Consider the following 14549-nt stretch of genomic DNA (forward strand, 5'->3'; position numbering starts at 1 on the left):
AAAAAAAGTTTATTTTGAAAAAAAATAGTTTATATTGGAGGCTCGGTGAGGGTTGAATTGCCAGCTCTATTTGAGATTCTTGGATCCGCTATATAAATGATCAGCATTTTTTGAGGATTGTACAGATTTGACCGTAGCTATCATGATGGTACTGTAACAAACATATGCACATACAGATAGTTTATATGAACTTCTTAGAGAAATAAGATCACATTCTTCTCAGTGAACTACTAATAACTGAAAATCTGAGATTTCTTTCTGTATTTTGCTTAAAAGATTATATGAGCCAGATTTACATCCTAAAAGTGTTGCCTTCTATAGAACTGTTTATAAGAAGGAGGAATGTAGGGGATGTCACCTAAAAACTCAGCAGTGTGGAAATCTTGCATGAGTGAAGAGTCGTCCTCATGTCATGATGGTTTCGTGATTTAAATAGCTAGAGATTAGGGGCACCTGGGTGGCTCAGTTGGTTAAGCGTCTGCCTTCAGCTCAGGTCATGATCCCAGGGTTCTAGGATTGAGCCCCACATCGGGCTCCCTGCTGAGCAGGGAGTCTGCTTCTCCTTCTCCCTCTATCCCTTTCCCTCCCTCCCCTGTCCACTTGTGCACATGCTCTCTCAAATAAATAAATAAATAAATAGAGATTAATTAGGTTAGGGTGTTAATATTTGATTATCTTTAAGTATAAAGGTGAAGTCACTTTCATTCTCTTTTTCCATCAAACACCCATCTTAAGCTTTTTGCAGAAATTTTTCCTTAATATATAGTTGAGTTTTTATTATTCTTCTCCCTCATTTTTCCTGTATTTCTCTTCCTTTTTTCATCTTTTCTTATTCCTCCATTTTCTCTGTCTGCCTCTTTTTCTGTTAACTCCCAGTTCTGCCTCCTGTGGTGAGGGGCAAAGTAAAAAACAGGGGAATACTATAAGTTGTGTTCTTTGAAACCACAGAAGTGAGGTTAAACCTGGCCTGGATTTCCCTAAGTTTGAAAACACAAATTCTTTCCCTGTGTTCCTTTTAGAGTAAAAGAAAAAAAGTAAAATACCCAATCTGTAAACATTTGCCCATAGAAATGTATTTTTTATGAGTGTAGTCTGTATTTAAAATTTTTAAATTGTAGTTGTTGACACATACAGAAGTAGAGAGAAGAGTATCAACACAGAAAATAATATAATGTACCAGGCAGCTGCCGCGGTTCCAGATACACGGCCATTCTTGTTCCGTCTCTCTCCCTAGCCAGCCCACTGTAATTTTGAAGCAAACTTTAGACTTCGTATCATTTCATCTGTAAATATTTTAGTATACATCTCTAAAAAGATAAAAGTTCTTTAAAAATGCATGTACACACACAGTACTGGTTTCACATCTGAAAATAACATTTTAATATCCAATATTCAGTCAGTGTTTATATGACTGGTTGTTAAATCTGTGAGTTGTCTTTATATCACAAAGTCTCCCCCTTCACCTCTCTTTTCTTTCCTTTACAATTTTAGTTGAAAAAGCAGGGGTATTTGTCTATAGATTTTTCAGTCTGGATTTTGCTGACCACATATTTGTGGTGTAGAGTGATTAATACATTCTTCTATTCTTTGTATTTCCTGACATTTTGATAGTTGGATATAGTGTGTGTGTGTGTGTGTGTGGTTTTTTGACATCAAGCTTATAATAAACATAAGCATTAACCGATTTTTATGACTTTACTGCCTGCCCCAAATTTAATGTAATGTCTTCAGGGCCAAGTTGTTTGTCTAGGGATAAGTAAATCTGAAAAACAAATGTATTAAAATATTAATAAGGGGGCGCCTGGGTGGCACAGCGGTTAAGCGTCTGCCTTCGGCTCAGGGCGTGATCCCGGCATTATGGGATCGAGCCCCACATCAGGCTCCTCCGCTATGAGCCTGCTTCTTCCTCTCCCACTCCCCCTGCTTGTGTTCCGTCTCTCGCTGGCTGTCTCTATCTCGTCGAATAAATAAATAAAATCTTTAAAAAAATTTAAAAAGAAAATAAATAAAAAAATAAAATATTAATAAGGGTAGGCTAGAGCAGAGGGTATTGAAAACAAAATTCACCTGCTTTCTTAGAAAACAATTATCAATCTGTTCATATAGAAAGAAAACAAAGATCACAACTTCTCTTGAGGTAATAAATGGTAAGTAACATGTATTCAAAGCTCATACTCCAGATTCTTGTCTAAGCACTAAAATCATCTCCATTTTACAAGAAAACTGAAGCACAAATATGTTAAGTGACTTATCCAGGGTCACAAAGATACCAGGTGTTCTATTGGGATAAAATAGGATGATTAATCAAGCAAATGTTATTTTATTGGTGTAGTTTAATTTTGTGTATTTGATTATGATATCCTTAAAAGTATGCCTTATGATGGATTTTCTCGAAAATCATATTATAATTTGTTTTGGTACGTGTATAACTAGAAGACTTAGAAAATCAAGTTCATATAATGTTATTTTTTAAAATTCTAGTTAAAGAAACAGTTTCCTGCTATGGCCCTGAAGATTCCTGCCAAGAGAATATTTGGTGATAATTTTGATCCAGGTAAGCAATACCGTCATAGACCAGCCATAAGTGATGAAGTTTGAGGAAGTAGTTAACGAACTCATTGTGCTGTATAGTAGTACAAGGCTTCACAAAGCTAATTGATCTCACGTTCTTCCAACATAATGCCTCAGGAAGGGGCTCTCTGTGTACCATGCATTGTTTTGGGTTTTTAAAAAGATTTTATTTACATATTTGTCAAAGAGAGCGAGCTAGCACAAGCAGGGGTAGCTGGAGAGGGAGAAGCAGACTCCACACTGAGCAGAGAGCCCATTAGGGGCTCCATCCCAGGACCCTGCAGTTGTGACCTGAGCCACACTTAACTGACTGAGCCACCCAGGCGCCACCCCCCTCACTTCGGACATTGTTTTAAACACTTCGCATGTTTTAATTCATTCAGTCCTCACAAAAACCTTTTGAGGCAGGTATTTTTTTTTTTTAAGATTTTATTTATTTATTTGACAGAGAGGGACAGCGAGAGAGGGAACACAAGCAGGGGGAGTGGGAGAGAGAGAAGCAGGCTTCCCGCCGAGGAGGAGCCTGACGTGGGGCTCGATCCCAGGACCCTGGGATCATGACTTGAGCTGAAGGCAGATGCTTAACGACTAAGCCACCCAGGCGCACCAAGGCGGGTATTCTTATTATCATCACTGTTTTATAGATAAAAAAACTGAGGCACATTTTGGTTAATTAATTTGCCCGGGGTCATAGCTAGTAAGTGTCAGATTTGGAAGTTAAATTCAAGAAGTCTGGCTTCAGGTAAATTTATCGGTCATTAAGGATAATTTGGGGTACTTTTCTAACCACGAAGGACATTTTTTGTTATATCCAGAATATTTCTGAAATATATACTGTATACACGGCACCCTGCAAGACTCTGAATGGGATACTAAGAAAATGTCCTATTGTTCACCCTTAGGGAACCTCATGACACATAGGCTGTCAGGAGTCTGAAGCTATATGTCTGAAGTCTCAAGCCTGGAACTTTTCCACTTGAATCCATAATATCAGTCCAGGTCACAAACGGCTGCATACAGAGAGGCAGAAGTCTCCTTATCCACCAGATAATCTCCTTATGCAAATTAGAAAAGCCATCTGTCTATGCCACAGGTGAATCCTGATGAGCTAAAGTGCTGTCCATTGTCATCATTGGTCTCACCTCCGTAACTAATTTCCTTGTAGCCTTATAACCCATTAAACCTATGATTCCTTACATGTCTGCTCTCTTGGGTCTCTACTCAAGAGATAAGTTCTCACATCACTTATCCTGACTGTACATCTTCTCTGCAACTTACCCTTCTATCATTTCTTTCCCTCTCAAACCTTTTCACTGTGCCCTGTGAAATTCTGTTCATGATTAACAAAGTCCTCTTTATCCTCCATCTTTTTCATATTTCTTTTACATTCTTGCTTTAATTAAACTTAGGTTTTTTTCCCTGAGGCTGCTGGATCATCCCATATAGCCTCTCAACTGGAGGCTCTTCATTCTTTTACACTCCATGAACCTCAGGATTGGAGAGGGTTCTCACTTCCCCTATTATGTGTAGAATTTTTTTCTCTTGAGACAGTTTAGTATACTTCACTGTCATTGCCAGTCTGTCTCATCTGGCTGTAGATTTTATGAACATTGGTATTTATCTTTTTTATTGATTTGTAGTGCCTGGTAGATCTTGGGTTTTCAGTAAATATTACTTGAATACATGAATTCATTAATAAAGAGAAGCAGATAAAAAAGAGAGAGAGAGAAGCAGGAGGAGACTGAGTTGCCACAGCAAAGCCAGATTGGACATTCTACAGAATTGATTCTATAGACCAGTGCCTTTGTACTCATTTTGTTTTCAGCTGCAGAATGCTTTTTTCCCAATGAAATCTTTTGCAGAAAATGTCATGTGTAGAGCAGATAAAAATGGAGCTGCTTGTTGGTATAGCGATGAAGTGTGTCTGTGGAGCACAAGTTGAAAAACATCACCATGGGCAACATGTGGGTCCTAGAGTCATGTGGGTAAAGTGACTATGAAACACTGTGTGAAACCGACAGTGTGCCATACACGGTAGGCACAGCAGAGAGAAGAGACAGGATGGAGACTAGAACACGGCGTAAGGGAATATTCCGATAACCTCACATTAGAGAATCAGAAAAGGACTGGGGTGGAAACGGGCTACAAATGGAGCAATATGCAGGAACTCTTTTAAGGAAAAATCTGTAAGAAATCTTGGTGATTGCTTAGGTAAAGGAGACATAGAGAAGAGAATGAGAGATAAGTGAGGTGTCAGGCGTGGGTGAATGAGAGAATGAATTACTGTGAAGTGGCAGAAAGACATCTGAGAGGAATCGAACTGTGTTATCGATAATAGAGACTTGAACTCAGGCTAGAGTTCTGGAGAGCCCTTAGTTGAACCTAATGACAGAATCATTTCATCTCATCATGGGAAGAAGACAAAGAGATAAGACATCTCTGCATTCTTATGTCGTAGTTTAAGAGGATTTCTCCATTTTCTTGTTTTCACTTCTTGATTCTGGTGGTTGCCAACCTCTCTAAGATAAGTTTTACATATCTGAACGTAGGTTTTAAAGGTTATTTCTGCCTGTACATTTCAAAGTTAAAATTTCATTTTGCATTTAAGGATCTTTGTGTAGAGGGCACAGAGGTAGCTATACTTTTTATATTCTGAATGGTTTAATATCAAGCCTTTTGCCAATAGGATCCTGAGGTCAGTATATAAACTGTTTTTTTGAAGTTAAAAAAAAAGTTTATTTCATCTTAACTATTGAAAAATAAGTGTACAAAGTAAAAAAATCTGTGTGAGTCCAATAAGAGACAGGGCATATGAAATTGACAGACTATGAATGTTGACTATATAACTGTTTGCTCAGTATTTTGTTTATCCATTCACAAAAACATCAATTAACAGCAATTAAGTACCTTTCATTACACTTGTGTTAAGGGCTAATGGTAAAATATTTTTTAAAGGCATAATCCTTCAACAGCTTATGTAGAAACCACTTTTATTTCTCACTTTTAACCCTTACTGATTGAAGAGAAATAGGTTTGTACAAAATAAAAAGACAACTCTCCATTATTATTCTAGTCTTTGAGTTCTTTTGAAGTCAGGACATTGTACCCATCTAGTTCTTTATAAGACTTGATGTAGGTACCAATGCCTCAGGAAATTTTTCTTAAGTGCTTGGTCAGCGTTGGGGAGCCTCATCTCTGCTCTCATAGCAGCTTGTGAATTCTCTGTTAGTTCCTTTGGTGTGCCCAAGTGTCGTGATTTGTTTAAATTTGTCTTCCACTAGAATCTGAGGTTCTTGAGGATAGGTACCATGTCTTAATTAAACATTTTCGTATTTCCAGTGCCTTGTACAGGGCAGAGTGTCTAACAGGTGATTAGTGAACAAATGAACAAATGAACAAATGAATGCATGCATGCTATTTTCAACCAGTCACTTATTTGGGGAAGGCTACTTAATAAATATTAGGTTAAAGATTTTAAAAATCACTTCTGTTAGAACTTAAATTTTCAAATAGTTGAGGATTCTGAATTAGGTACATTAATTTTTTAAGCCAGTCTTCCTCTTTTTTTCTTCGTCGTCTTTTTTAGATGACTTGTTTTGAGTCACAAAATGTTATAGCTAGAAAGAGAGCTTACAGATCATCTAATTCTGTCCCCATTTGACGATTAAAGAAGGGAGGAGTCTGTGGTTAGTAAACTAGGCAGTGGCAGAAATGAGGTTCAGTTACATCTTAGACTCTGATTCCAGTGTTCTTTCCCTGTAGTACGCGGTTTTTAAAAATGCTGCTACTGTTATAATAGTAGTATCTAATTATACAATATTTATAGTAATAATACAATAATATAATAATAGTAGCAGTAGTAATGATAATAACTGTGCTATTATTTGAGCTCCTAACTGTAAAGTAGCTCTTTTACCTCTGTTTCATGCATGAGGAAAATAGAGACGTAGCGAAGACCAATCACACAGCTAACATATAGCAGAATTACATTCATCCAGGTTTGTTTCTCTTTTCACTTTACTCTGTTGTCTGATTTATGCGTGGTACCTTTAAAAACAAAATTCACAATCTTTTTATGTACATGTTATTTTAAAATTTAAAATCACTTGTTTGGAACATTACAAAAATCTTAACCTTGTTTCCTAACCTGAAAGATGTGGGTTAGAACTTTAAAAAAAAAAAAAAAAAAAAACAATCTCTGTGGTCCCTAGAGGCTCCAAATATCCTTTGATGGTGAATATAATTAGGCACTCTGGCCACTAGTAGCAGTATTAGGATTAAAACCCAAGACCGCCTTACATCAGAGTGTGGTGATTTTTTTTCCCCGGTCCCACAGCATTAGAAATTGTGTCCTCTTGGTTGATTTTTCTTGAAGCATTTAAATGACAGAGAAATCTGTATAGGTCATTTTCGTATGCACTCTGGAGACTAAAGCTCTCATTTTATTGTTTAAGCATTGATTTCTTTTCAGTCTCTAATTGAAATTTCTTTTGAATTACAACAGATAAATTCACATAAGTTCTTAATTGGAGAGATTTTTTAAAATATATCTCTCCAGGAGCTCCTGGGTGCCTCAGTTGGTTAAGTGTCTAACTCTTGATTTCGCCTCAGGTCATGATCTTCAGGGTTGTGGGAACCTGCTTGGGATTCTCTCTCTCCCTCTTCCCCTTCCACCCTCCCCCACTCTCCGTGCACAAGCCCAGATAGATAGATAGATTTATCTCTAAGTATAATGCTTAAAGATAGTTTATCAACTTTATATAAATTCTTGGGACTTACCCAGTAATGGGTTCGTATCCATTTTAGTCTTACCTGGAATTTTTAAAGACATTTGCATGCTTAATGTTGATATAAAAATTAAGCTTGGCATTTCCTCTAAACTCTGACTACTATAGGGCTTCTTTTTTCATTACTGACTTTCTCAACTTATGGTGGGCTTTCCATAGGGCTTTCAAAAACTGTTCAAAGTCAGCAATGAAATGGAAGGTCTAGTAGCACTTCTGCAGCATGGGCTGTAGCTCACTAAAGAAAGGAACTTACTCTCAAAATTGATCTCCCAATGTAAAATGTACCTTTAGTAAGTATCCATCCACAGAACAGGTTAGACCTGCATCTCTGTAATCGTTAGCTTTTCTCTAAATATGTCACATGTAGTCATTCATTTTAGTTTTCTCTCCTGTGTTACTTACTAAGTTCAGTTCCTGCAAAGTAACTATGTTTCAAGTGTAGTCTCTAATGTGACCCTCACCTATGCTTTTATGGTGTGATGAATACAAAGAATGCCCTTGGAAGAGTTTTAAAGGTATCTTCCTGAAATTCTTCAAGAAACTCACAGTTGAACAGGAAAAAAAGTACTAAGTGCATTTGGATCTGATAGACCAGATCTAATTTATATTTGTTCTTTTATAGCCATACCTTACATTTAAGAAATGGAAATAAACCTATGTGCCTAGAAACAACCCATGATTTTGGTGACCAGCATTGCACATTAAAACCTTTATTGAGTAGAAATCATTTTACCTAAACCAAAACTCGAGTTGAATATTGTTCATAGATTTGTATTGAGACATTCACTCATTGAGACATTTTCTCAAATGCCTTGTTTTTTTCCATTTTTAGAGTATCCTTTCTTAAGAATTAGGGTTTAGGATGATAGATTTTAAAGCCACAACAACAAGTAACAACAACAATAACAAAAATAGTAGTAAAGATTATGCTTTTTCTCTACCAGGCATTCTACTGTAAACTTACATGCATTGTCTCACTTAATCCTGTACCAGCATTATGAGGTATAAATGTTATTACCCTCATTTTACAAGTAAGGATTTAAATCTTAGAGAGGTTCACGTTCAGTTAACTAGTAAGTAGCGGAGATAAGATGCTTGAATAAAGTTTTTTAATTCCAATAAACTTTTGTGCTTAGCCTGTATTGCTAACCTGCTGATGCATGATCCTTAATTATCAAGTCAAAACACTTCGAAGCTGCTGGACAGTTGTTCTTCAGGAAATTGTTCCATTGTATTTTTCAAGGGATGTTTAGCAGGGGGAATTTTTAGCAGCCAAGTTTTGGTGATACTCAATTAACCAGTTGCAAGGATTTCCAGTAATTCTTGTTACTTTTAAAAAATTAGTGCAATTTTCCATCACCAGTGTCTTAGTGTTAATTTGTATTCGTTACCTGGTAGTACTTGAGGAGTTGGACAAAGGAAGGCCCTTCTCCAGGTTTTGTAGTGAGTGTGTTTAGAACCTAAAATGGGCATTTCTTTGGAGAGTTTTCTTTTGGGAGATATGTTTTCTGCTTGATTTTAATTTTATAATCATTATATGTGTAGATTTAAAAATATATACTTCTAAGCGTTTCTTATTGTTAATCAAGAAACATGAATTAAGAAATAACTGATCAAAATTCACTATCCTTTGGTTGTCTATTCTTATAAAACTAGATTGATGATAATTACATAGCCTGACATAAATAATCCTAATAGTTTATGTCTCTCTTAACAGATTTTATTAAACAAAGAAGAGCAGGACTGAATGAATTCATTCAGAACTTAGTTAGGTATCCAGAACTTTACAACCAGTAAGTAATTTTCATTGTGTTTTGAAGAGGTGCTGAAACCGAATATAAGAATACTAAATAAGCCACTGATCTAGATTTTATACATTCTGTGGAATATTGTGCTGTATATGTTTGTAAAATCCTCAGACAGTTTTCCCCTGGTGTCCTTAATCTCCTTTTCCCTCATCGACTCAAGGTCCTAGTTATTTTCTTTCTTCCTTTTGTACTTATATCAGTTTTATAGTTTAAACTTGAAAGAACTTTGCATAGTACACAGTTAAGACATTTTTCTAATTATATTTAAAAAAACATTTGTTAAATCACTATATTGTACACCTGAATCTAATATTACACTGTATGTTAACTAACTGTAATTTAAATAAAAACTTTTTTTTAAAAGCACTTATTAAGTACCTGCTGTATGCATTGGTAATGTAAAGAGAACCTTCCAGAGGCACAGGCTCCCTGTCTAGTGGGAGAAACAGACATATAAACAAGCAATTAAAGTTTTATGATGGAGGTGCTAGAAGATAACAGAGAAAAACGTGGCCAGCTTTCCTTGGGAGGAGGTCAAGCAAGGCTTCCTGGGATTTAAAGGATATGGAGCTATTCAAGAAAAGGTAGGGAGGGCATCCAGACAAAAGGGGCAGTACATGTAACAGAATCTACAAAAAGCCTGACATGTTCAAAACACTTAAGTGTTTACATGTCACGGTGGCTAGAATACAGAGTAGGTTTTCAGAAAGGAGATGAGGCTGAAGGAGTTGGCAAGGGTCATGCACACATGCCACTACCCTTGTTCCACTTGGGGCGGTATTCTGTCGACCCAGACAGGGTCTCCAGGCCTTCCACACAGCATTGCTTTCAGCCACTCAACATGAAGGGGCTTTCCCGGCCTGTATTAACTAATCATGTTAATAAACCAGAAGGGCGGTTCATATTGAAAACACCTAGGAGCATACAGGTAGATCTGTGGTTTGAGATGTGTTTTCATTTTTGGGTCTTCAGCTTAGATCCACCCCCTAACTATTAATTTTTGCTGTGTGCACTTGAGATTACTTCAGATTGTCACATCAGTGTCTTGTTTGAAATATAGTTCATGCAACGAGAGGTCGAATTTGTCTTCTTTAACAGGGCCTCACATGGAATAAATATAGAACAAATGTTGTTGCTGGTGATTATTTCTCCTGGCATTTTGAAGTGTTACTGAGAACCTCTACCACTGTATATTACATTCTAAATATTCATTCTGGATCTGGAAGTATAACAAAGATGTTATATTTGGTATTAAAAGTCAACTAAAAGCAACTTGATTATTTTCATTTTAGCATTATACCATAAAATACACAGTTCTTAAGTATACAACCTAATGGATTTTTATGTACATAACATCCTATAACTGCCCCCATTCCATTCAAGTTAGAGGACATTTATAGAATTCCAAAAATAAATAGCTAAGAGTTTTTTCAAACTTAATTTTTCACTGACATTTTCTTTTTAATAAAAAATGACATTTCATATTTTCTGGATCTCATCTTGGTGTTAACAGAGCCTTGTTAATTTTCACGCTTTTAATTTATATATCAAACTATAATATAGCACAGATATAAGAGAGCAGGAAGAGAAGCCAATCATCCAGTGTATCTAGAACACCTACTGTGTACCTTTTAACTCCTGTGTTAGGGAAATGCACTTTAAAAATTCCTTTACTTAATTGGGTGCCTGGCTGGCTCAGTCAGTGGAGCATGCGACTCTTGATCTTGCAGTTGTGAGTTCGAGCCCCATGTTGGGTGTAGAGATTACTTAAGATATTTTTTTAAAATACCTTTACTTTTAAAACAACTTTATTAAAATTTATTTTTAAAATTATTTAAAAACTGGAATAAGATAGGTTAATATTTATATCTTTGATTTCTAGATTAAAAAAAAGTTTTACAAGCATATTGGCAGTGCATAATGTATTGTAAAGTAAAACAATGACAAATTTGACTTAATAAAAACTTTTGAACCCCAGAAATCACAAGTGAAATTAAAAACCAAAAATGTAGAAAAAGCTTCCCATAGTAAAGGACAATAGATAAAATATACTTAATAAAGAAAGAGCTCATACAGATAGTATACACTTAAGACACAAGAAGAAATGGACAAAGCATATTAACGATTTATAAAAGAGGAGATACAAGTGGTGGATTAATTACCAGAGAAACTGAATATTTCCTTATCTATTTAAGAAATGGAAATGAGAGTAAAAATACCTTCTTTTAGCTTTATTGCAGTATTACACTTACAGAAAAGAGCACAAATCATGATTATACAGCTTAATGAACTATGAGAAAGTGAACACATCTGAGTGGCCACCCCTGCCAAGAAATAGAACATTACCAGCATACCTGAAACCCCTCACATGCCTCCTCTCAATCTCTGTTCCTTCCCTCCTTCCCAAAGGTAATGATTCTCCTGATTTTTAGCAGGATAGATCTAAGGTGCCATTGTTGTATTTTATAATACATTCTCTATCTGGCTTGTTTTCAACCATGTGAGAATCATTTATGTTGTTGGACATAGCTATAATTTGATTTCCAGAGCTGTATAATATCCCATTGTATGAATATACTCCAGTTTATCCATTTTACTGCTGATGCACATTTGAGTTATTTTTATTTTGTTATGAATAATGTTGCCATTAACATATCTTTTCATGCACATGTGCAAACATTTCTGATGTATTTGGAGTAGAACTTCTGGGTTGTAGGGTATTATATGTTTAACCTTAGGGGATAATGTTAAAAATGTTTTCCAAAGTGATTGTACCAGATAATACTTCCACTATCCATGTCTGAGATCACACTGCTCACCTCACCAACACTTAGTATTGTTAGTCTCTTCAGTTTTAGCCATTCAGGTGAGTGGGTTGTGGTATCTTACTATTGTTTTAATTTGTATTTCACTACTTACTAATAAAGTTGAGTGCCTTTTCTTTAAATTACTATTTTTCACTTACTGAAGTATTAGAGATGGTAATATAAACTAATATTTAATGCTAATCAGAGCTGGAGAGAGTCTTCAGGATGTTCATATACTGAACATAGAATAAATTAGTATAATGTTTCTGGAAATCAGCTTACCAAACTGTATTTAAAGCCTGAAAATGGTTTATAAGTCAGATCAAATAAGTTTACTTTTAAAAATCTGTAGTGAAAATCCTAAATGCAGTTCTACTGTTATACACAAAGATGATCAATTGCAATGTCATTTATAGCAGTGGAACTTGTATAGTAAAAAGTTGGAGGCCATCTATATATATCCTAAAGAATCACTGGTAACATTTAGTGCGTTATTATACAACATCACACATCTTTCAAAAGTGACTCTTTACAAAGAGTTTTTAACAACATGGGGAAATGTTTATGATGTAATTTTTAGGTGAAAAACAGAGCAAAATATTTTAAATACAGGATGGCCTTAACAGTGCAGAAATTAAAATAAATAAAGTAACACCAAGATTAGTAATAGTTGCCTCTGTGTGATAAGATTGAAGATCCTCACCTTAAAAAAAAATCTTATTGAGATAAAATTCACATAAATTCACCATTTTAACTATTTTTAAAGTATACAATACAGTGCTAGTTAATATAATCACATTGCTGTACAACCATCCAACTATCCAATTCTGTTGCCTCAGGCTAATCTACAACGTCCCTCCAAAGAGACTACAGTTAACCCTTGAACAACATGGGTTTGAACTGTGCAGGCCCACTTAACGCCTGGATTATTTTTGGATACATACAGGACATACTGTAAATGTATTTTCTATTCCTTATGATTTTCTTAATAACATTTTCTTTAGGTTATTTTATTGTAAGAATACAGTATGTAATACATGTAACACAAAATAAGTGTTAATCAGCCGTTTATGTTACTGGTAAAGCTGCAGGTCAACAGCAGGCTGTTAGTTAAATTTCGGGGAAATCAAAAGTTACACATGGATTTTCAACTGCATGGGGCGTTGGTGTCCCTAACCCCCATGTTTTTCAAGGGTTGACTGTACTTTTGAAATTTCTCCTTTCCCCCCAACCCTTGGCAACCACTAATCTGCTTTTCTGTCGCTATGGGTTTGCCTGTTCTGGACATTTCATATAAATGGAATCATATAATATATGACCTTTTTTTGTCTTTTTTTTTTTCAGCCTAATGTTTTTGAGGTTCATCCATGGAGTATCGTGTCAATACTTCATTCCTTTTTAAAACTGAAAAATATTCCTTTGTATAGATATGCTACATTTTGTTTGTCCATTAGCTGATAGACATTTGATTGTTTCTGCTTTTTGGCTATTGTGAATAATGCTGCTGTGAACATTTGTGAGTTTTTGTGTGAATAGGTTTTTATTTTTCTTGGGTCCATACGTAGGAATGGGATTGCTTAGTCATATGGAAATTCTATGTTTAACTTCTTGAAGAACTGCCAAACTGTTTCCCATACTGGCTGTATACGTTCTCACCAGCCCTACTGTTTTTAAAAATTATTTTTTAATCTTTCTGAATTTCCTACAATGAATGTATATTTTATTTAATCATTAAGGACAATTTGAGGAAGAGGTGCGTCAGATGCAGAGATGAAGTCATCCCTCAGGGTTGTCATTAATGCAATCCTGTCAGTTCATTAGTATATTAAGCCCCTCTTGTATTTTAGTCTCATTTTTTTCTCTTCATGTTTGATCTTCATACCCATCTCTTCATCCCTCCTGTTGATACCCACTTTCTTATATTTGTTATGTCTTTGGAATTTGTTTATCGGGTATTGCTTCATGTCTGTGAATATTTAATATGTATACAAAAATGATACTGTGCTACCTTGTTTCTGACTCTTGAGTGGACTTCTCTGTGGACAGTGACCATAGCTTGCTTACTAATTTCTCCAGTGGTAGATGCCTATTTTGCTTCTGACTCTCCATTAGAGAGAAAGTTAAAATGAGTAGCCTAGGTAGGTGTCTTTCATTGAACCTGCGCGTGATTTTTTTGTTTTTTTTTTTTGTTTATTCCTAGAACTGGAAATTCTGGGTCCAGGAAAATTGCAGACACAGTTTCACCAAGTATTGCCAAATTCCTTTCCAGAAAAGTTGCCTCATTTCACATTCTTACTAGCAATGCATGAGGGTGTCTCTTTCCCAAATCCCTACCAACTTCTGATATTATCTTTCTAATTTTTGCGAGTTAATGGACATAAAGTGGTATCTCATTAATGTTTTAATTTGTATTTCTTTGATTATTAATTAAGCTAGACATCTTCCTTACCATTTGGGTTTTTTCTTTATGAACTGCCTCGTTTATATCTTTGACCATTTGTCTGTTGGATTCCCTATTTTTTAAAAAAATTAATCAGCTTGTTCCTTTTATAATAATATTGATGGATTATATTGGC

General features: G+C 35.5%; 1 protein-coding gene across 11 annotated transcripts in view; it reads left to right on the plus strand.

Annotated features, from left to right (window-relative positions):
- Nucleotides 1–14549, plus strand: part of LOC100475793 (serine/threonine-protein kinase Sgk3) — a 166861-nt gene that overhangs the window by 115314 nt on the left and 36998 nt on the right. For 10 of the 11 annotated variants that reach the window (XM_034668143.1, XM_034668144.1, XM_011221209.3 and 7 more), the window contains 2 exons: nucleotides 2482–2554; nucleotides 9076–9151. In XM_034668143.1, coding sequence (XP_034524034.1) covers nucleotides 2482–2554; nucleotides 9076–9151 — 149 coding nt within the window. Of the gene's footprint in view, nucleotides 1–2481; nucleotides 2555–3473; nucleotides 3665–9075; nucleotides 9152–14549 lie in introns of those variants that run through there. The other variant, XM_034668145.1, reaches the window with a different exon arrangement.

The sequence above is a fragment of the Ailuropoda melanoleuca genome, chromosome 9 (assembly GCF_002007445.2).
Source record: "Ailuropoda melanoleuca isolate Jingjing chromosome 9, ASM200744v2, whole genome shotgun sequence".
NCBI lineage: Eukaryota > Metazoa > Chordata > Mammalia > Carnivora > Ursidae > Ailuropoda > Ailuropoda melanoleuca.